This window comes from Triturus cristatus, chromosome 2_2, assembly GCF_964204655.1.
Source record: "Triturus cristatus chromosome 2_2, aTriCri1.1, whole genome shotgun sequence".
Taxonomy (NCBI): domain Eukaryota; kingdom Metazoa; phylum Chordata; class Amphibia; order Caudata; family Salamandridae; genus Triturus; species Triturus cristatus.
The window spans coordinates 29,772,798-29,793,738 of record NC_140582.1 but is presented as its reverse complement, the minus strand read 5'-3'; the positions used below and the strand labels follow the sequence as shown (position 1 = coordinate 29,793,738).

General features: G+C 45.7%; 1 protein-coding gene across 2 annotated transcripts in view; it reads left to right on the top strand.

The window, feature by feature from the left end:
* Positions 1–3,219: 3,219 nt before the first annotated feature.
* The window catches only part of CCNG2 (cyclin G2), a 43,950-nt gene continuing 26,228 nt past the window's right edge, over positions 3,220–20,941 (top strand). The window contains exons 1-2 of one of the 2 annotated variants that reach the window (XM_085640957.1): positions 3,220–3,757; positions 8,191–8,334. In XM_085640957.1, the coding sequence (XP_085497083.1) occupies positions 8,197–8,334 (138 nt within the window). In that variant the 5' untranslated portion in view covers positions 3,220–3,757; positions 8,191–8,196. The remainder of the gene's footprint in view (positions 3,758–8,190; positions 8,335–20,941) is intronic. The other variant, XM_085640958.1, reaches the window with a different exon arrangement.

Genomic DNA, 20,941 nt, shown 5'->3' with positions numbered 1-20,941 from the left:
ACGACATCAGCCAGCAGTCTCACGTAAAGGTTGAATAAGGATGCGGTGTGAAACAGTATCGAAGGCGGCGCTCAGGTCTAATAATACTTGCGCCGCCGTCTGTCCCACATCCAGCACCATACGCAGGTGTTCGGCCATGGCGAGAAGGGCTGTCTCCGTGCTGTGCCCAGCACGGCACCCGTTTTGGGTAGCATCCAGAGTGTTGGCTCGGTTAAGATGGTCAGAAAGAACCTGGTTGACGTGGGCCTCCACAACTTTTGCCGGCCAAGGGAGCAAGGAAATGGGCCGGTAGCTCTCCGGTTTTAAAGGATCCAATGAGGCTTTCTTCAGGATAAGAGAGACCACTGCCCGCTTCCATTTAGCTGGAACCGTGCCCGTAGCCAGCGAGATGTTAATCAGGGAGCACACCATGGAGCGTCCCACAAAAGACTGGTCCCTGAAGAGGGCAGGTCTTAACGGATCCAAAGGTGATCCAGATTTGATTTTCTGGGCCAACCTATCAAATCCCTCAGGTAGAAGCAGGGGAAGAGAGTCCATAGTGGGGAGGCCAGGGATAATATCCAGGGCCCCCGGTGGTGGCCCCGTACAGGGAAAAGCCCGGTAGATGCCCTGCACTTTCTCCAGAAAGAAAGATGCCAAAGCCTCACAGTGAGAGGTAGAAGCCGTTGCCGGGGAGGAAATTCTTTTTGCCAAAAGATCTTTGAGGGCCTTAAATATGGATTTAGACGGGTTAGTACTGTTGCGGAATTCTACCGAGTAGAACGCCGCGCGGGCTCTACAGATGGCGCGGTGATAAACCTTAACGAAAGCCAGATACAACGCTTTCTTGGCAGTATCATAAGACCTCCGCCACTCTCTCTCGGCCCGCCTACAGCTCCCTTTCAAAGCACGAAGGGCGCTGTCATACCAGGGGCTCGACTCTCTGGAGCTAAGTTTGCTTGCCATGATGGGAATCAATGAGTCAAGCGCCCTGGTAATCCACTGACAGAACTGGTCATAACCCGTTTCTACGTTGTCCAAGGGTTCTAGCGGATCTACAGCCAAAACGTGGTGTAGGTCCTCTAACCTAAGTTTGTTCCAGTGCCTTCTAGGGACTAATCTAGCTGGGGGAATAGAGGGGATCTCAGGCAAAGGGGCCCGGATAGCCACTAAAAAGTGGTCCGTCCACCCTAGGGGTGAGATGGAAGAGACTGTGGCTTCCGTTAGATTGGTAAAAAAGGGGTCCAGTGTATGCCCTCCTACGTGGGTGGGTTGTGATACCTTTTGAGACAGCTGAAGGGCCTCGAGATCAGCTAGAATATTGATGACAGCCGGCACGCTCTGATTGTCAAAATGGAGGTTGAGATCTCCCAGGATGTAGAAATTGGCGCAGCCAATTGCCAGAGAGCTAACGGCGTCAGGGAAAGCTTCTCTGAACGCAACGTCACTGCCTGGGGGTCGATATACCACCATCCCCGAGATCGAGAACTGGGGGCTGATCAAGATCTTAAAAGAGGCGCTTTCGCACCCAGCAATATTTAAGGCATTCCAGCTACAGGAGAAGCTAGATTTAACAGCAAGGGCAATACCCCCTCCTCTAGTTGGACGATTTAGATTGAAGATGGAGTATTCAGGGGGGGGAAGGCCAGATTAATAATGGCTGCGTCGTCCTCCTGCAACCAGGTTTCCGTGATGGCAAATATATCTGGGGTCTCATCCTGCATGAAGTCCAAGATGGCTTGATGGTGTTGCACCAAGGACCTGACATTCAGGCTAAGTATTCGAAGTACATGCGCCGAGCCATTGCTCCGACAGGCGGTGTTGGAAGGCCTCTGGCGGATGTGAACGGGAGAGGCAAGTGCCAATCTCATGCAGGCACACCAATATGGGCCGCTTAGAGGATGGATATGTGCCTGATCACACTTTGGAAAGGTCAGTCCAATGGACCGCAGAGTCTCATTGGAGTAGGTGATCATCACAACACCAGAGAGAAAAGTGCCAAAGAGAAACCCGCTGCGCCCCGCGCGTCCCAAGCGCGGACGGGCAAGACTCTGGCAAGACTCTGGCAAGACTCTGGCTAAGCGACGGCGTCCCACTGCGCGGGGGGGAGCGACTTTAAATAGGCGTCCCGCGAGGCTGTCCGAGCGCAAGAACGCTCACAATGGCGCCCGCCGGGAGATGCAGTGCCCAAACAAAGATGGCGCCCAACCAGGACTACCCACGTGACCCGGACCCACCAAAACGGCGGTGTTTTTTCAATCTATTAAGTGCGGTAGGAGGGAGGGGGAGCACCCAGCCTGGTCCCAGTTTAAAAGCAGGGACAAGTAAATTAAATCAAACACAAATGCAAAAAACGGGAATTTTTAAAATAACAGAGCGCTAGCAGCAGCGCGAGCGCAGCTATGCAGGTACCTCTTCCCATCAAAGGAACATTACATGGAAAAAACACTTTTTGAGAGTGATAATATTTAGAAAGAGATTTGGAAAAGAGTGTGTTTTACTGGGCCTTGTAAGACTAAGAAGGGCTAAAGTAGGGCCCTGAAGCAGGCCTGCCTAGACATATATGCGACAAATCGAGCCCGCAGTGGCCCACCCAAATGCACCCTTGGCCCACCCAAATAACAATTCCTGGAGCCGGGCCTGCAGCCAATGCATTTCAATTGATCTTTAAAACTGGATAAGCAGTCCAACGGCACCCGCACGTAATCATTAGCAGACACAGAGCTACTCTTTTGTTCTGCATTAATCAAATGACACTTCTGCCATCCATGGCTCCACGTACCCCTAAATCGGAGCAAATACAATTACGGTAATGGCCAGTTTGATAAAAGTCCCGAGAGCGAGACGGTGTATCAAAGAGACCTATTGTGGATGGCTAATAGACTCAACATGGTTGTGTGATATTACTAAAATAACAACAAAGTTACGGCTTCGCTTAAGCTTTCGTGCAAATTATAAATTCAAACGTTAAAGAGGGAAGACATGCAGGACAAGTAAAAACACTCTCTCGGGGTCTCCGTCGAAATAAATTGTTTTATAGCGCCTATTGAGAAGAGGACCGTTGAACCCAACAGATGTTCTGCGCAAATCTCTCTGCTGTGCGCTGCTGTGGTGCCTAGCAATGCGCATGTTTAGGAAGGAGCCAAGCGACAGTCACCTCCTCTAATCTGGCTAGTGACAAAATCAAAACAGCCAATCCTAAAGCATGTCGGGTCTCGGACCAAAAACCAATCACAGGCTAGAAGAAGCATATGTTTTTCGACTCGGGGCACAGCTACCAATCAGAGTCCGTTCTTTTTTTCACTAGACTATTCGAACTTGGACCTTTAAAGTCGTGATTGAGGGGGGTGGGTTTGATCTTCTACAGAAGGGTCGCAAGTTACCAGCGGGACGCAGACGCCGCCTTCGAAACCCCTCTGCATTCTTCTCCACGGTTTGTACTGTAAAGTCCGGATACCTGTACCTTTGAAATTCGGGACTCTTTGCGGGAAAATAGCGCCGGGATCCCTACGCGTTGCTGACGTCGCTCCCTGGGCGTTGGAACTTGGAAACAGGAAAACAAAAACAAGCAAAGTCAAAGCGGCCGAGACTAGATCCGGGCAGCAGTTGCCGTCGTCGGAGGAGATTCCATCGCGCAACCCACTTAGAACCATGGCCTTGTGAGGCGGGGAGCCCGGCATGGCCCGGCCGCTCTGACCCGCCGTAGGTATCCGTTTATTTTGTGAAATCATCCGGATTAAAGGCGGAGGAGGAGGAGCGGCCGAGACCCAGTGAGCAGGTGAGAGTTGCTTTTGGGAGCTAAGAGGGAGGAATGGGAGTAGTTGTACCTGCATATTTCATTCTGTGATTTCCTTTCTGTACCTCCTATCTTATGATTAGCTGGGGTGCGAGCTCTCCTCGCCATTGACATAGAGGTCCTACTGTTAGCCGCCCGTACATTTGGGGGAAGGTTCTGAGGGGTTTAATGCGTTGCATCAGAAGCTGTGTTAAGGAAAAATCGTACATGTTGGTTAATCTCCCCTTGGCAAGTAACCGACTGACGGGCTTGGAGGCTAGATCACGCCCTCGTCTCGGGTCGAGTAGTTTCATCGGGATAGTCCGCGACCCACTCTTATCTGCATCGTTAGCTAGACTTCGAGGTAAACAACGACCGCTTGATCAGCTGACCGCCCCACCCCCCTACTGCTGTCTGGTTGTAGAGTCTCCGCCTCCGAGAAGCGGACGAATCTCCCTTTTGCAGTTTTATGTAACTCCAAACACGGCTCTAAGGTATTTGGAGCGCTTCACATGAGCAGCGGTTACACTCTACAAAGACACACATTTTATGGGATTGGACTCTAGGGGAACCCGCCCGTCCCTGCTTTGTGTTTGCGGACGTGAGGAACGCTAGAGAGGTGAAAACGTCACGACAGACGCCCCTCCCTCTCAACGCACCCCTAACGTTGTCATCACTACGATTGTTCACCTCGATCTCAAGGTTAAGAAGCAGAGGTTAGGGTCTTATGCTGTTCTTTCCCCCATATTCGTACAATGCCCACAAACTGGGTTTTGAAATTGATCGAATACAATGCGGAAATGAGGAGAATTTTGTCACACTTCCATGGAGTCTCACTTGGACATGTCACTGCTTTTATTAGCCAAAGCAGCCAACATTCCCCTTTTAAAGGGACATGCATGATTGACTGCATTTTGTTGCTGGCCTTATTGAGATTACGGGACTGCTCTTGATGAGCAGGGAGCAGTGTCCGAGACCAGTTAATTTGGGTCTTGCCTACGGCCACATTTTAGCTGTTTTGTCGAAAACCAGTTGTGAATACTACTATTAAGTAGAGTGGGCTTTGGGTCCGCCTATTGGTTAGCATTTGCATGCTTTCTTATGTTCGTTCCTTCCCTAGAGCAAAACTTCTTTACTATCCTTTTGATTGGATGGCGTGTATTGTTCTGCAGCTCCGCACCAGATAACTGCTGTTTTTGGTTTTGCTTTCAGAGCTCCATGCGACTAAATGTTTTTGATAGACTTCTAGCTTCAGATTCCTCCTCTTTTAAAACTTGTCAGGCATCCGACTTGATCTTGAAACCTTTCTGCAGTATCTTGGCACGCAGCCCCCCTTCCCAAAAAGAGAAAAAAGCAAAAGACGGGAATTCGCCTGAGGCCCTGCCCCCATTATCCTATACTCTGTAAACGGGCCCCTGGTGCGCTCCTGGTCGGGGGATGAAGCCCCCTTGGCTGCTGAGAGTCCTCGTGTTACCCCCAGTAAGCCCCATACAGTGGGATTGCTAAGAGTACTTTGGAGGCCATGTCCCCTTTCTCCACCACTCAGCAAACACGGCTCCCGGCGCACTACTGGTTGGGAGATGGAAGTTCATTTTACTCCTGAGGGACCTTGGGGGCCAGTAATCCCTCCTAATTTCGCCTGTAAGTCCTACACAGCGAAATACCAGAGAGCTGGTCGGAGGCCCAGTTCCCCCTTCTCCTCCACTCTGCAAACGGGACTACTACTTTAAAAAACACAGAAATTAATTGGGAAAAAAACAAAGGTCACTGGGACGTTATAGTTAAGAATTTGCATTTTTTTTTTTACTTAGAAATTCACTGAAAAAACCAAAGAGGTTACAGGGACGTTATAGTTGGGCATAAGGATTTATAAAACCGTAGAAATCCACTGGAAGAACCCAAGGTTACAAGAACGTTATAGTTGGGCTGACACTTCACTTGTACAAAACCAGAGAAATTTAGCAGTTCATGCCCTGCAATGCACTGCTTATGACCTCACACTACACTCATGACATGGTCAGTGACATCACTGATAACATCCAGTACCTGTGTTTTTAGAAAGCTTATCAGCAAGGTGTATTGGTGAATCAGTGGCTGTATGAGTGCCTGCATGGATGATTCAGTGGGTACGTGACTGACTGTATAAATGAGTAATGAGTTGTCTCAGTGAATGTATGGGTGAGTGACTAGGTTGTGCGAAGGTCTTTAACAGTCTGTCAGTTGGTGTCTAAGTGGCTGTATGGGTGATTGGTGACTGTCTGAGTACTTGTATTAGTGTCTGGGTGTGTGTGACTGCCTGCATGGATGAGTTAGTGGGTAAGTCAGTGACTGTATGGGTTAGTGGGTGCGTCTGTGAGTTGCTGTATGGATGACTGAGTGTGTGTATGGCTGTGTTGGTGAGTGAATGGATGTGGCGTGGTATATGGGTGAGTAACTGCATATGTGAAAGGCAGTATAGGTGACTGTTGGGAATATATGATTGACTGAGTGATTGCAAGAGTGGCTGTATGAGTGATTGTGTGCTTGTTTTAGTATCTGTATGAATAAGTGAGTAAAAGGCTGTGTAATTGACTGTATGGGTGTGTGGGAGTAGCTCTATGGGTGATTGACATTGTGTGAGTGCCTGTATGGGTGGATATATCAGTGGCTGTATTAGTGAGTGAGTTGGGGCATGTGTGGTTGTATGGATGACTGAGTGGATGTGTGTGTAGTCATGAAATAAGTGACTGGGTGCGTAAGTACAGGTTTGGGTGTGTCAATGGATTTGAGAATGCTAGTGTGGAAATTGGAGTGGGTGTATGAAAGTTTATATTTGGGTGTGAGTGGGTGCATTGGATTCTGTGGATGTCATTAGTGATGTCACTGACCATGCTGTGAGTGATGTAATATGTGATGTCGTAAGGAGTGCATTGCGTAGGCACGAGTTATAGTTAGCTCAGCTAACTAACTGCTGAATTTCTCCGGTTTTGTACGAGTGAAATGTCAGCCTCCCTATAATGTCCCTGTAACCTTTGATTTTCGTAAGGAGTGCATTGCGTAGGCACGAGTTATAGTTAGCTCAGCTAACTAACTGCTGAATTTCTCCGGTTTTGTACGAGTGAAATGTCAGCCTCCCTATAATGTCCCTGTAACCTTTGATTTTCTCAGTGAATATATCTATCTCGCTCTCTCATCAGAGGCCTCTGGTCTCAGATGGATTCCTGGCCTTCCTTCTGTCCATCACGGGGAGGCTGGTTCAGGTGTTCAGACAGCAAATCATGTGGTATTGCAACAAACTGAGCCTGCTGGGGTCTTAGACCCTATGCAGGAGGTGTTGCATCTCTAACAAGCATTGGCATAGCCAGTAGGTCTCGCCTTTGGGACCTTATAAGTGTTTAGCCATGCAACAGTTGCATAACTAAACACTTCTAAGGTCCCAAAAGCGAGACCTATTGGCTGTGCCAATGCTTGTTTTAACTGCTGCAATCTATTGAAGCCTCACGGCCGCGAAAGTGATCGCGATCAAACATCAAAGCGGCCGTGCGGCCTCGAATGTGGAAGTAATAGCGGTAAAGCTCGACCCGCGCACATGCACTGTAGGTCTAGGCTGGCCTGGTAGCACTTTTTGGAGCCCTCACAAAATGTCTCGCCAGACCAGCGCTTGCGCTGGGTCAGGCGAGACCTAAAAATGGCTTGCCTGCCAAGGAAGTTTCTTGATGGCAAACTACCTGATATGCTCTTTCAATACCAGGCTGTCTGTTCCTAGGGGATCACAAGTGGTGGTTAAACCCTGAGGTGGCGTAAGTCCTCTTACACGTAAGGGGCGAAAGAGAAACCTTGGTTCTATACTTTTGCCTCTGCTAGGAAGGCACAATGTCAGCGCTTCTGTGCTTGTTCGAACAGTAATGTAACTTGAAAAAGCTCCAGTTTTTTACCTCCAGACTCTAGTGATTGTTGGAAAAAAGGGTGTGTATGTATATGTATTATATAGTTTTTCCCCGTTCTGTCACGTGGTGTTATAACATTTCACCTTCTTTGTGCAGGCGCAGTGTCTTGAGTTTAAAAGGAAAAAAACAGACCAAAAACGTAGCAGTGGTTACTCCAGTTAGCTTCCACTGGGACAGGGTTGTAACTGTGAAGCCCATATTCTGCTTCATTCTTTGTAATATGTTCTGTCTAAATTGGTGCTTGTATATTTGGTCTGTTAATGTTAGTGTGGATGCCTGCGTTCCTTAACATTCTGTTTATGGATGGGTTTCTGTTATGGTCTTTGTATGTATGCACTCCTTTATTCTGTAAGTTGGTTCTTGAACTTGGTCAATGTCATACTAATTTTCTACATGAATCGTTGTTTTTCTAGGCTGTGTTATATCATGAATGAATATAGTCTTTTAATATAGTACTTTGTTCCTGCAAGATTGTTATGTTATTTATAAATTACCTTAATTTTCATGTAGGAGAAAATGAAGGATTTGGGGGCTGTGGAACCGAAGACTAATGAAACCTTCCGCTTACTCAGGCAGTTAAATCTTCATTTGGAGCAGGAATCACGGTACCAACCTAGGGAAAAAGGCCTTAACCTTATTGAAGCCACTTCCGAGGTGAGCAGTGTCTCCCCTACCTCCCCACCCTTTCAGTTGCATTGTTACTTTCTGACGTGTATTAGTTTTGTGAACATTTTTGAAATGCTGGTTCTTGTACCCACAGTATTTGCTTAGCAATCGTTGTTCATGGGCTAAAGTGCCTCCATCAGTACAATATTTGGGTCTGTCGTGTTTCTGTGACATTCCGTCAGATGGCAAATCTGTGTGATGTCCTAAAGATATGATACCGGCTCTTGATATTGTGAAATGGGGCCAATCAGCAGGTGTCGGCTTACCGGGGATAGTCATCAAGGGACTGTTAAGTTAGGCTGAATGATAGTCAGAGTAATATTCTACCTGTGGAAGAATACGGATTAGAAATTAGATTGTCTTAATTGGGCCAATTGATTCGGGCATTACTTGCCAGAACAGGAAGTTACAAAATTCCATGAGAATTTTAAAGTTATGCATATAACCTAATATAGCAGTCGAGTTAATGTTTAGAGAGCAATGTAGGAATACAGTTTCATACGGAGGATTCTCAGGACCCATCTGATAAATTGAACGTAGTGCGCCTCCAAGCCAAAACCAAACCATATGATAACAAGCATTTACAATGCAACGGAACTTGAACTTACCTGAGCCGCCACCGCCAAGAGTCCGTGCAGTCCACGCCTCAACGCCGCCACCGCCAAGAGTCTCTTCCAGCTAGAATCTGCGCCGCCGCTCGGGACTACGAATCCCGGCAGCACTCGCGGCGGCGCACAACAACGCACGCACGCGCCAACAGCGCCAGGAGGCGCATAAAATCAGCGTCAGGTCGGCGGAGCGGGGGGAACTTGAACTTACCTGAGCCGCCACCGCCAAGAGTCCGTGCAGTCCACGCCTCAACGCCGCCACCGCCAAGAGTCTCTTCCAGCTAGAATCTGCGCCGCCGCTCGGGACTACGAATCCCGGCAGCACTCGCGGCGGCGCACAACAACGCACGCACGCGCCAACAGCGCCAGGAGGCGCATAAAATCAGCGTCAGGTCGGCGGAGCGGGGGGAACTTGAACTTACCTGAGCCGCCACCGCCAAGAGTCCGTGCAGTCCACGCCTCAACGCCGCCACCGCCAAGAGTCTCTTCCAGCTAGAATCTGCGCCGCCGCTCGGGACTACGAATCCCGGCAGCACTCGCGGCGGCGCACAACAACGCACGCACGCGCCAACAGCGCCAGGAGGCGCATAAAATCAGCGTCAGGCCCGCTCCGCGGGACGCGTGCGGGACGCCCGGAGCGAAGCCCGGGCAAAGGGCGGGCCCTCAGTGACCGAGGTAGGCCGGGCCGGGCCCGGTCCCTTACTTTATATTTGTATTATACTTTGTTACTTCTTGAGTGTTTGTTTGCAATCGTGCCCAATAGAGTAGTAGGGTTATGTGATGCAAACACTGTGATAGTTATACTGCACCCTTCCTGCTGTGCCAGTGTCTGAATCAACTCCAGATTTTATCTATTTTACATTGCTATATTTCTTACCAATTACTGTGGAAAATGTCTAAAACTTTACGCTCAGGAAGAGTAGTGGGAGAAAATCCTGCCCAGACTACAACTACCTTCCATATAAAAGACAAGGATGCAACCATTCCAATTTTAAAAAGACAATGTTTGTTACCTGAACTTTGGATGCTATCTGGTATTAAAAAGTCAAAATGCGCAACTCCACACGACCTTGATACTAAAGCCTTGGAAGTATATGCTCCAACTACCTCTGTGCCTCGATCTTTCCAGGTCCAGCAGGGGGCCCCCCAAATTATGGTAGAAGGGTCTCCCGTGCGGGACTCTACAGATGGGAAGTTGTTGAAGATAAGTGACCCAGTGCACATACCATCGACCCCTCAGCTCTCAATGAATGACAGGCAGGGGGATGACCTGTCTGCACTATCCATTGATTTGGAACTTTGGGGACGTTACGTAAGCCCTGCCAAAGTGGAATCCCTGGAGCAATTTAAAGGTCAGGGGGGAGCCACCCCATCAGGGTTAATGCTGTATAGCAGCACCCCGTTGCTAAATAGCCATGAGATTTCTGACTTGTTAAACTCGTCCAAGAGCCCTGACCTCAACCTCCTGGATAACATCCGTACTGCAGAAGCACGAGAAAAGCCGATCTCCGAGTCTATGATCGCGCTGGAACAACTCCTTGCTTCCATCCTGCTGCTTTTAGGGAAGTTTGTTGGCAGCTCGGACTGCGTCCTTGATTCAGTTACCCAGATTTTAAAGGTATTGCTGCAGAAAGTCCCGGATGCGAGTAAGGTCGTTCCCCCTAAGTCTGAACAAGCTGCATCTGAGAGGAAACTTAAAGATAATAAAAGCGAACTAAATAAAAAAAATGAAGAGTCTTCTATGGTCCCTCATAAGGAGTTGACCTATACTGCAGCCTCTAACTGTATTAAGAATTTAGTCCTGGAGATAGAGGAGGAGGATGAAGTTTTGCCAGGACCCAAACCGGTTCAGGAACTATTCCCAATCTTTGTCTCGGATGGTGCAAAAGACCTCCTGGTTGATAAATTGGAGGTCAACAAAGAAAAGAGAACATATGGTAAACAAAAAAGTACCAAAGCCAGCAAGAGGAAACCCACACGAAAGTATAGAAAGAAGAAGCAACGAAGGATCATTTTCCAAAAAAGCCCAGAGACAAGGGAGAATGAAATAAAGAAGGGGGAATCCTTCTCTACTGCTTTAAAAGTGGACATTGGTGTGAATTTACCCTCTTCAGCTTTGGTGGAGGAGGAATTTGAACAAAGCAACTTGCCTCCCCTGGAGGATTTACCACTTATTGGGGGCTCCCTCCCTGGCTCTCCTTCTCGGAGTGCTTGTGTAGGTCCAACTTCTAACTTATCTGGGTTTTTAAACCCTTTGGCCCCCCCCTTTGTGGTAACTATTGACTCTGAAAAGACTTGTCCTCCAGCCCGGTCTGCAAGTATGTTTAAGGCTCCTGTGGATGTGCGTGTATTAGACTTTGTCCCATTATTTGATACTGACCTCTTATTGAATAGAGCCTGGCTTCTTAAGTGTTTTAGTGAAATTGAATGTCTCTATCACATCCAGTCTAGAGACATTGAACTGGTAACTTTGTTGGGTAGTAGTCGGGTTCTGAGTACTCGGGTGAAATTTTACTCTCCCATTATAGCAAATCTGGTACTAGAACAGGCCGAAAACTTTCAACGCTTAGGTATTGATATACTACCTATATCTACCCCAGGCAAGCCAAATTTTTTCGATAAGCAGGGGTTGAGGGGGGGTGAACTAAACGGGGTAACCTCTCCTCCTCTGAGAGACCTGAAAATTTGGGTAACCAGGGGAAAACGTATAGTATCGCACGTGAAGCCTCTTCCACTAATTGAGAATTCTATACACAATGACGATAATAATCGGTGGAATTGGCTACATAGTGCACTCTCAACAAAAAATAAGGATAACCCCAATTTGTTCCACCATCTTTAACCCAGCCTTAAATATAATTTCCTGGAATGCGGCCGGATTCCATAGCAGCCCGGAGAAAATGACTTTTTTATCTACTCTGGAGGCGGATATACTATGCATTCAGGAAACATGGTGCACAGATAGGTTAACGCCTTTAAAAGATTTTTACGTTCTGGAAGTTCCGGCTGCGCCCTCAAAGAAAGGGCATGCTAGGGGGGGGCTTGCCTGTTTACTATCAAATAAGTTTCAATGGAGATTTGCACATTATATTGATCCCAGTGGACTCTTCCACACAATAACTTTAGAAAATATGTTCTATGATAATATAAAACATTCCATGGTAATTTTTAACGTGTATATTCCGCCTGAGGAATGTTTTAATGATAATTTGCAGCGGGTTCTCCTGTACATGGATAAGATAAAAAATTCGCCTCCTTTTCCTGTAACTTTGCTTATCGGTGACTTGAACTGTAAAGTTTCAAACGCTAGTCTAAACCTTTTCAGGGATAAAGCTAAGGAGGAAGCATATGGCATCCCCCAGACGCTTTTCCCTGAAAATTTAAAGACAAATAAAAGGGGGAAGATTTTGTTAAAAGAATTAGTGATCGGGGATGGCATTATTTTAAATGGTAGATTTCCATCCGACGCCCCCGCAAGCCATACCCATAAATCCCCCTTTGGGTCATCAATATTGGACTATGCTATCGCCAGCTATAGTCTTTTCCCCCAGATTCTTGACTTAGAGATTATACCCACGACCCTGAGCGACCATAGTATATTGTCATTATTAATTACATTAAACTCTATGAATACGGCGTCCTGGTCGCTAAACGGCAGGGAGGCTACCTTCCAATCGTCAACTGGAAGATGCTTCTGGAATAATGCTGCCATTAATGGGGTCCAGGAGTTACTGACCGATACCCTTAGGGAATTAGAAGAGTGGAACGGAAATGAAATAGTTTGTTTTGAGGAACTCATGGCAAAAATCTTATTGAATGCTAATAAAACCATTCCCCCCAAGAAAAAAGGAGAGGTAGTTCCTCTAACTCTCCGTAAGCTGAATAGGGAATTAAACAAACTTATCCGGGCACAGTACCTTGAGAGGATATTGGAACGTGGGAAAGATATCGCTAGGTTAAAAAGAAAGAGAAGCAGACTTAAGAGAAAAATTAAAAGGGACAGGGAGGATGAAGTATGGATTAAATTAAGGGAATCCGCTGCTCATGGCAACAGTAAAGATTTTTGGGCAATAATCGGGAAAGGATGTGGTACGCGTCACTCTCCTACTCCCGTAGCTATATCAGAAGATCTATGGTCCTCTCATATTCGAGAATTGTATGCAGGAATTGGGACCATGGGTGTGGATAACTTCATGCATGTCGCACCTGAGGCCTCAGTCTTTTCTCCCTCTGAGAAGGACATTGAGTTGGCTATAAAAAACATGAGAACCTCTGGGGCTATGGGACCGGATGAGCTCCCGATGACGGTTCTAAAACAAGACCCTTCAACCTGGAGTAAAATCTTGTATCCCCTGTTTAGGGCATGCCATTTCTCTAAATGTGTCCCCGCATCGTGGAGGGGAAGCATTCTGGTCCCTATCTTCAAAAAGGGAGCAAGGGACAATCCCAGTAATTATCGTATGATTGCGCTCCTCGACTCCATCGGAAAGGTCTTTGCTAAATGCCTCTTGAGATCTCTCTCCGATTGGGTCGAGGAGCACAACATTTTGCCTCTGGAACAGACTGGCTTCCGCAGGGAACATGGCACTCTGGATAACCTTACAACCCTTCAGGTTATCACTGACAAATATGTCCAGGTCAGAGGGGGTGTTGTATATGCCGCTTTTATAGACTTCTCCACAGCGTTCGATAAAGTGGATCGGGGCACGCTGTGGAGAAAATTGATGGGGATGGGTGTCCCTCCTCCCCTACTGGACTTAATACGGGCTTTACACACTGAGACCTGGTGTAGGGTCTTAATGGGGGGTGAAAGGGGGTTGTCGGCTAAAATACCATCTCAGAATGGCCTTAAACAGGGCTGCTTATTGGCGCCCCTGCTGTTCTCCCTATATACAACTGACCTCCCTGCAGCTGTGTCCCGTAGTGTGGGGATCGCACCGTTGATAGGAGGGGTGCCAATAGCCTGTCTGATGTATGCCGATGATGTTTTATTGCTCGATTTAACTCCTGCGGGTCTGGCCAATAGGCTTCAGGCTCTTCAGGATTTTGCTGGCGAGCATTATATGAAGATCAATATTAATAAAAGTAAAGTGATGTGTATTGCGGGTAGGAAGAAATGTCGCTCTACAAATTTCGGTTGGGCCATCGGAGGGCTTAGATTGGAGGTCGTAACTTGTTATACGTTTTTAGGGAAAATATTCTCATCCAACATGAGTGAGAATCCTCATATAGAGCATTGCTCCTGCAAAGCTCTTGCCCAAGGTAATGGGTTAAAGTCCCTATACCTGGCAACGGGGAAAAGACATTTTTCTAGTCTTTTAGAAGCATTTAGAGCTAAAATCCCCGCTACCATCTTGTACGGTATAGAAATAATTGAGATAAAATATTGGGACTTTTGCAATAAGATCGAGGGAAAACTCCTAAGATCTCTCTCGAATTTTAATAATGCTTGTTCACTGGCTGCGTGTAGGCTGGACCTCGGACTCAGGAGTGCCTGGGTTCAGGGGCTGTGCGCCTTAATAAGGTGGGTCGCCAACTTAGCCAGAGCGAGAGAAGGAACCCTGCGAGTCCTACTCAAAAATGAACTTTTGGGCAATTTTAAGGAGTTCTCTAAACTTGTTAACAATTTTAGAAGGGCTGTGAATATCCTTAGATTGGATGAAAGCGTGCTTTTCTCCTACTCTCCCACGCAGTTAAAACAGGTCCTTAGGGAGGCCTCGTGGGAGTATTGTTTTCAATCCGATAAAAAAACAGTTGGAGATAAAAGGAATGTGGAGCTGCTGGTCTCCTCCTATAGGTTGAAACAGCCCCAACCGTATGCCCAGTGGAATCTGCCACATGGGATTCGTAGGTTTTGGTTTTTATTACGTTATGACTTAATCCCTCTTAATGTGTTGTTGTCTAAATGGTACGGCACTTCACCGTTGTGCAACCTATGTAAATTAAATAATCAGGACTGTATACATGTACTTTTGATTTGTCCTATGTTACGAAGCCTGCGCAAGAGATGGCTTAAAGTAATTTGTCTTCGCCTTAGCATTGTCACTTTACAAGATTTTCTTCATGCACTTTATTGCCCACCAAATGAAATGTTTTGTGCCTATGTTTTTAACTTTTTTAAAGGATTTTTAGATATTTATTAAATTTTCTGGAACATTGTGCCGGCCTGGCTATGTGGGACTATGGGTTTGCAGTGTACCTATTACGATATGAATACCATGCCTTATATTTTTGTATTGTTGTAGATTGTGTTGTTTTGTTTGTATATGCTTATGTGGCCCTCTCGAGAGCCAAAACATAATAAATAAAATAAATTTGATTTACAATGCAACGGTCTCGGCATTGTTAAAGTTAGACCTATTGGCATTGCTCATGACAATGCCGTTTCTTTAAATGTTTTAAAAACAAAAACCTAAACAAAAATAATGTCATGAGCAATGCCAATAGCTCTAACTTTACCAATGCCGAGACCATTGCATTGTAAATGCTTGTTTGCGTAGCAGTGGGTAACATCCAAATAATTTTTCGTAGCCATCTCAAGATGGTAAAACATGTGGCCGCGACCCGGACGGCTTGTTGGTGCCAAGACAGAGTCGTCAATGTAGACGCCGAAATTCCGGACATGGTTAGACTATGTTACATAGTTTATCACAAATGAAAATACTTTAAATAGTCAACACGCTATAAAACCTGTTAAAGGCCACTTGCAAACTGGGGCTCTCTACCCATATTCTTGCCCACCATATGGCTGACCCTAATTTTTAAACAGTAAGGCGGGCAGATATTAATGCCACAACAAATTAGACGGGTAGGTACTAAAACTACACCCTGAGCACAGTTTTATATCTGGACTTAACAAGCAAATTCTTTGTAGGGAGCTTCGACGAATATTAGGTAAGTACAAAAAAAGTTATAAAACATCCTGTCACTTACAAAACTTAAAATTGCAGAAGTGCGGTACAAAGCACTATATAAAAAACAGGTTATTTTATTATTATTCACAATCCATAACCCCAATGCAATCACTTATACACTAATCCCTAGACAGGTGCAGATTGCTTGGCGTCCGGGCCACAAATGTTTTACCCAGAAAGAACACATTGAGAAGACTTCAGTATTTACTGGCTGTGCAAGTTGTACTCCATTTCGATGTAAGCTCCTTGGACCAGCGGATAACTTTCTAACATATTATATTATTCCCCACTGAGAGGAAAGCAAACGGTGATGGGTGCTTTATGCCACGGTGATTTGTGCCATGTTTTACCTGACAAATTGTGCAGGTAAAAAACGAATTGTGCCCGTTTACTGTGTCGAATACAAACACCATTCAGGGGTACATAAAAGTGTGTGTCAAAATCACGATGTGCGCCTCCCATAAGGAAGGACCTAGTATTCTTCATTATCCCATAACAAACTATTCCACAAAGCAATCCCTCAAAGGTATCCACCAGTCAAGTGTAAATACAACTCTTGTGCACAACTAAACCCGAGGCTGCGCACATCAAGAGTTTTTGGCTCCAAGTCTACATCGCGCATTTCTTGGGCGGCATCTTTAAAAGCACTTCGCAATATTTTCTGGGATCATGAAGCAGAAAGTGTCAACCCAAGTTCACTGTAAAGCATAAGAAACATTATCCATATGCCATACAAATTTTCAAATTGATCAGTGTAAAACTAAACTGCTGCTAGAAGTACAAGATGAGTCAGATAAACAAAAGATTGCGATGAAATGTGTAAAGTATTTAACAGAAAAACGTTATATGGCATATTATTCAATCCCCATTCATCTATTAAAGGAAACCGACCTAACGACCGCACAGCTGCCAAGTGAAGCTCTCATAAAGGGCATGCCTTTTTAAATTATTTTTTTAAGGGAATGATGGATGGGCAGGGGGGGAAGCTTCTCAAAACTGCAAACAATACAGTGAGACGAAGGTAAAACTTGTGTCACCACAGGGGTCATATGAGTATGGACCAAATCTTCAAATCAAGTTAATATTACCGCGCAATCCGAGTTTGAGTGAAGATTAGAAACCATAAGACCAGCTGGGTACCTGGGATAGAAAGGGAGCTGGGTCGGAGGAATGAGTGGTTTAGGCAGAATGCTACTGTACTTCTTCTAATAAATCTCTGGGGCCCTAATAATATGCTATCTCAACCTCTACGGATAGGAAGGGTAAGGGATAGGTGCTATGTGGCCGGCTGGGTGATTGGAGGACGAAAAGATTGGGTGAGAATGGGCATGGTTCGAGACAAAAAAGGTGGGCCTTTGGAGAGGGGAAAAGGAAATAGCAGGGTCCCTCACCAGGGATGGTTTGTGAGAGGCAGGTGAAGGTTCCTGGGATAGATCAGCGTTAAATGCATACGAAAGCTTGGGCAAGAGAAAAACAACTTAGTGTAGAATGATGAGCCCCGGCTGCAGTCGGGACCAACTGGTGACCCAAGTGCCCCCAGACCCAGTTTCCTTCAGTCACACCCCACTTACCATGATGGGACCCGTCAAGAGACACAGCTAGAGCCACTGGGATCATGTGACTGCCGCCCCGCCCAAAAACAGCCGTACACTCCCATTGGACCAAGTCTGACATGACTCGTAGAAACGCACCCATCCATTGGATAGTAGGACGCATGTGTCATTTCCAACAGAAACGCGTCTTCCAATTGGAAGGTCATACAAAACAGCTGCTCTACCAAATAGGGGCGTTTTCATTGAGCTTACAGTAGCAGTGAGTTTGTACTTGGAAAGTTAATATAATTCTTGTAATAAGAAAAGTGACGACTAATGCCAAAAAACATGGAAAATCCCCAAAAAATTAAAAATACAATCGAACCAAAATAATTGTGTGAAAAGCAGAGGTGCTTAATACTATTTAAACGGGTTGTACGTTCTGATACAATCTTTACCACTGTTGTGCCCTCATAAAAATTGTGAAAAATGTTCCATAATTGCTGGAGATATTGCGCTGTATATGAAATTCCCATAGTAATTTCGGCAACACTAAAAGTGCTAACGACTTCAAGATGGCAACTATGTCCATTCACAGCCCCGGGTGGTTCGTGCTTTTCTCTTTTACATTACATGCCACTAATAGAGGAGCACTATTTCGACATGCTAAACAAACATTGGCAATAGCAAGCCTATAGGTCTGCCAGTTGCATAACTGAACGTGCTTATATATTGACCTGCCAATTAAAGATTTATGATGGGAGGGTGGTGAGGTAGAAAATACAGTTTGCTATATCAGTGCAAATGTAGCTCCAACTGCAATGGCAGCGCACTGAGCCTTTCTTGAGAGATGTGCTTCTCTATAGTAATTTGCCTACGGCCGTTTATCGGTATAGACACGACTCCTTTCTCGTAAGACAAAAAGTAGGTGTAGCAGCGCATATTGTTTGTGTATAAACTTTCGGTAAGGTGGCGGCGGTGGCCTTAAAGAAACCTTTAACAGCAACAGCTGACAAGCAATATTATCCGTACACCAGATAATATTTTTTAATCTGCAATTTTGCACCGCGTAAGTAGACTAAATCCTAATATTTCAAGTCCAACATGGCCACCAAGTTTGTTTTGGAGAAATCGGACTTGTCCTTTTCCGTGTTTCTTGTTATTTCCAGCCAATGAATCGACATTAGATTGTCAAATAACCAATCAGAACCGCGGCTGTAGCTTTTCCCGCGAAACAGAGTTTGCGCTTTGGGAGGACGAACAGTACACCACTGCCTTTCTCCGAGGCAGAGCAGAAATGCCTCTGAGAAAGGCAGTGGCATTTTCGGATTCGGGGCGTGTTTGTCTTTTCTCTCCTCCAGCCATTGGCTGGAGGAGAGAATGAGACTTCTTGCAAAAAACACGCCCCCCGATCCGAAAAGGACGGGGCCTAATCGGAATGACTGACCTCTTCTCCAATGGCTGGCCAGCATTCAAGAGGCCAGCCAATGGAGAACAGGGGAGAAGAGGGGCGGGTTCAAGCCCCTCTTCTCCAAATCATTAAATCTCGCGAGCGAGACTGCGCAAGCGCAGCCTTCGCTAGCCGAGACCTAAAAAGTAGCTAGGAGTAAACTCGCCTGGTTAGTTAAAATAAATGACAAGGTGAATTCCATACACTTGGACCTAAATAGATAAGTAAAATACTGGGGGGCATATTTATTAAAAGTTAACGCATCTAAGAGCAGCAATAATGTTTCTGCGTTGTGCGAACGGGAGAAAGCTGTAGGGCTCCATATTTACCAAGATATTGCGCACTTCATCTTTCTCATTGCGCTGGAGCTTGAGGCTGCCGAGCTCTAATGCAGGCCCGTAGCACCATGCTGCAAAGGTTCCTAAATTACGAGCCGGATTGTTTTGTGCAGGCCTATTTCTCTTTCTGTGTGTGTTGCAGAATGAACCACACATGCAAAGGAAGTAACAAAGAGAAATAAAGCCATTTCTCCTCACACGCCTCTTAGGTAGGCGCACCATTTTGCCGCCAACCCAGGTTTACAAAGCTTTGTATATGTGTGTTTCCATCAAAATACATGGCTGAATGCATGGTAATGACCATGCAATGCCTGCCCAACGCAAAGTAACACAAGCCTGTGCAATGCATTGCATATACCATGCCAAGCAAAGTGACTTTGGGTGGCTTAGTAAATGTCAAATGATTTTGCGATGGAGCTGCACCAAAAAAAAGTAATGCAACCCTGATGCAAAATCATGGTAAATCTGGGCGTAGATCTCATCACACAATATATTAATGTGCATGCCCCCAAATGTTATAGGAAATGTGCCAATAAATGCATACAATTCATAGCCCTAATGCGAACTGTGTGGATCAGGTGTTAAATTGCATAGTTGTAACGTGATGGCTGACAGCTGTTGAATATAAATTTGCATGTTATTTTTGAAGGTATACAACGTTTATGTAAAGCTGATTAAATTTGGTTTTAAAAAAGAACAGTTGATTGTCTGCTCCAACCTGTTTCTGCCGTTAGCTCACCGACTCATCATTAGGAAAATATGTAGAGTAAGCCACACCTGAAGCTGTGCCATTGGGACTCACTCAACTCCTTAAGTAACACCAGTCATATAATATCATTGCAGGATGTTCCAGTACGCTTTTGTGATTCGTACAAAAGTTAGCACAGAAGTGTCCTACACTTTTGTCTACAGCCATAGCAAGCGCCGTTAATTTTTGGCACGAGCCCGCATAAACCCGGGCAGGATAGAGGTTAAGATAAAAATTAATCCCAGACACAAACTGGTTCCGAAGTAGTGAAAAGGCAACATATTTAGCGTGTTCTATCAGCAGTAAATAAAAGGCTTTTTACATAGGGGTGTGTCCAGATGTTCCTTCACAGTACCGCTTGCTAGGGCAATGAGCGTGTTTATCTACCATGTCTATCTCATTAGACCCTGTATGAGGGGGTGCACTCGAGTCATAACACATTAGATAGTATTGTTTTGGAAGCATAGACCTTGCTCTGCTTCTTATTGGACTCAAATCAAGGCCAAGAGTACAGGTTAGCACGTGTTTAGATGGATTGTGCATAGTTAATGTAAAGGGAATGTTCCTTCACTGTACTCAAAATTAATCTACACCTTAAGTGATGGACAACCTCTCGTTTGGTACTTTACTTAACTGTATGTTCAGCTAAGGCAGCATTGGAAAATGTGTTCTTGGAGCTGTGTGGAGTTGAAAATGTGTTCCGAACCAAATTCTGGCCACTAAGGTGGCTTACGAATTGTGTTGTGAGGAGGATGAGTGCACAGGAATGTGTTGTGGTTGTAATGAAAAAGCATTGGGCAGGCTGGCGCTCCAAATGACTACGGAACTATTATCATGTTGTGTAAAAGGTCGCTTTAATGAAACGGGGCAACAAAACTACAGTAAAAAGCCCATAACCTGGCTCTATGTCATACAAACTATTCATTGCCTTGGCCTCACTAAACAGTTCATTAACTAACCAAAACCCCCTCCCCTAATCAAACCCCCTTTTTTAAAACCAAACCA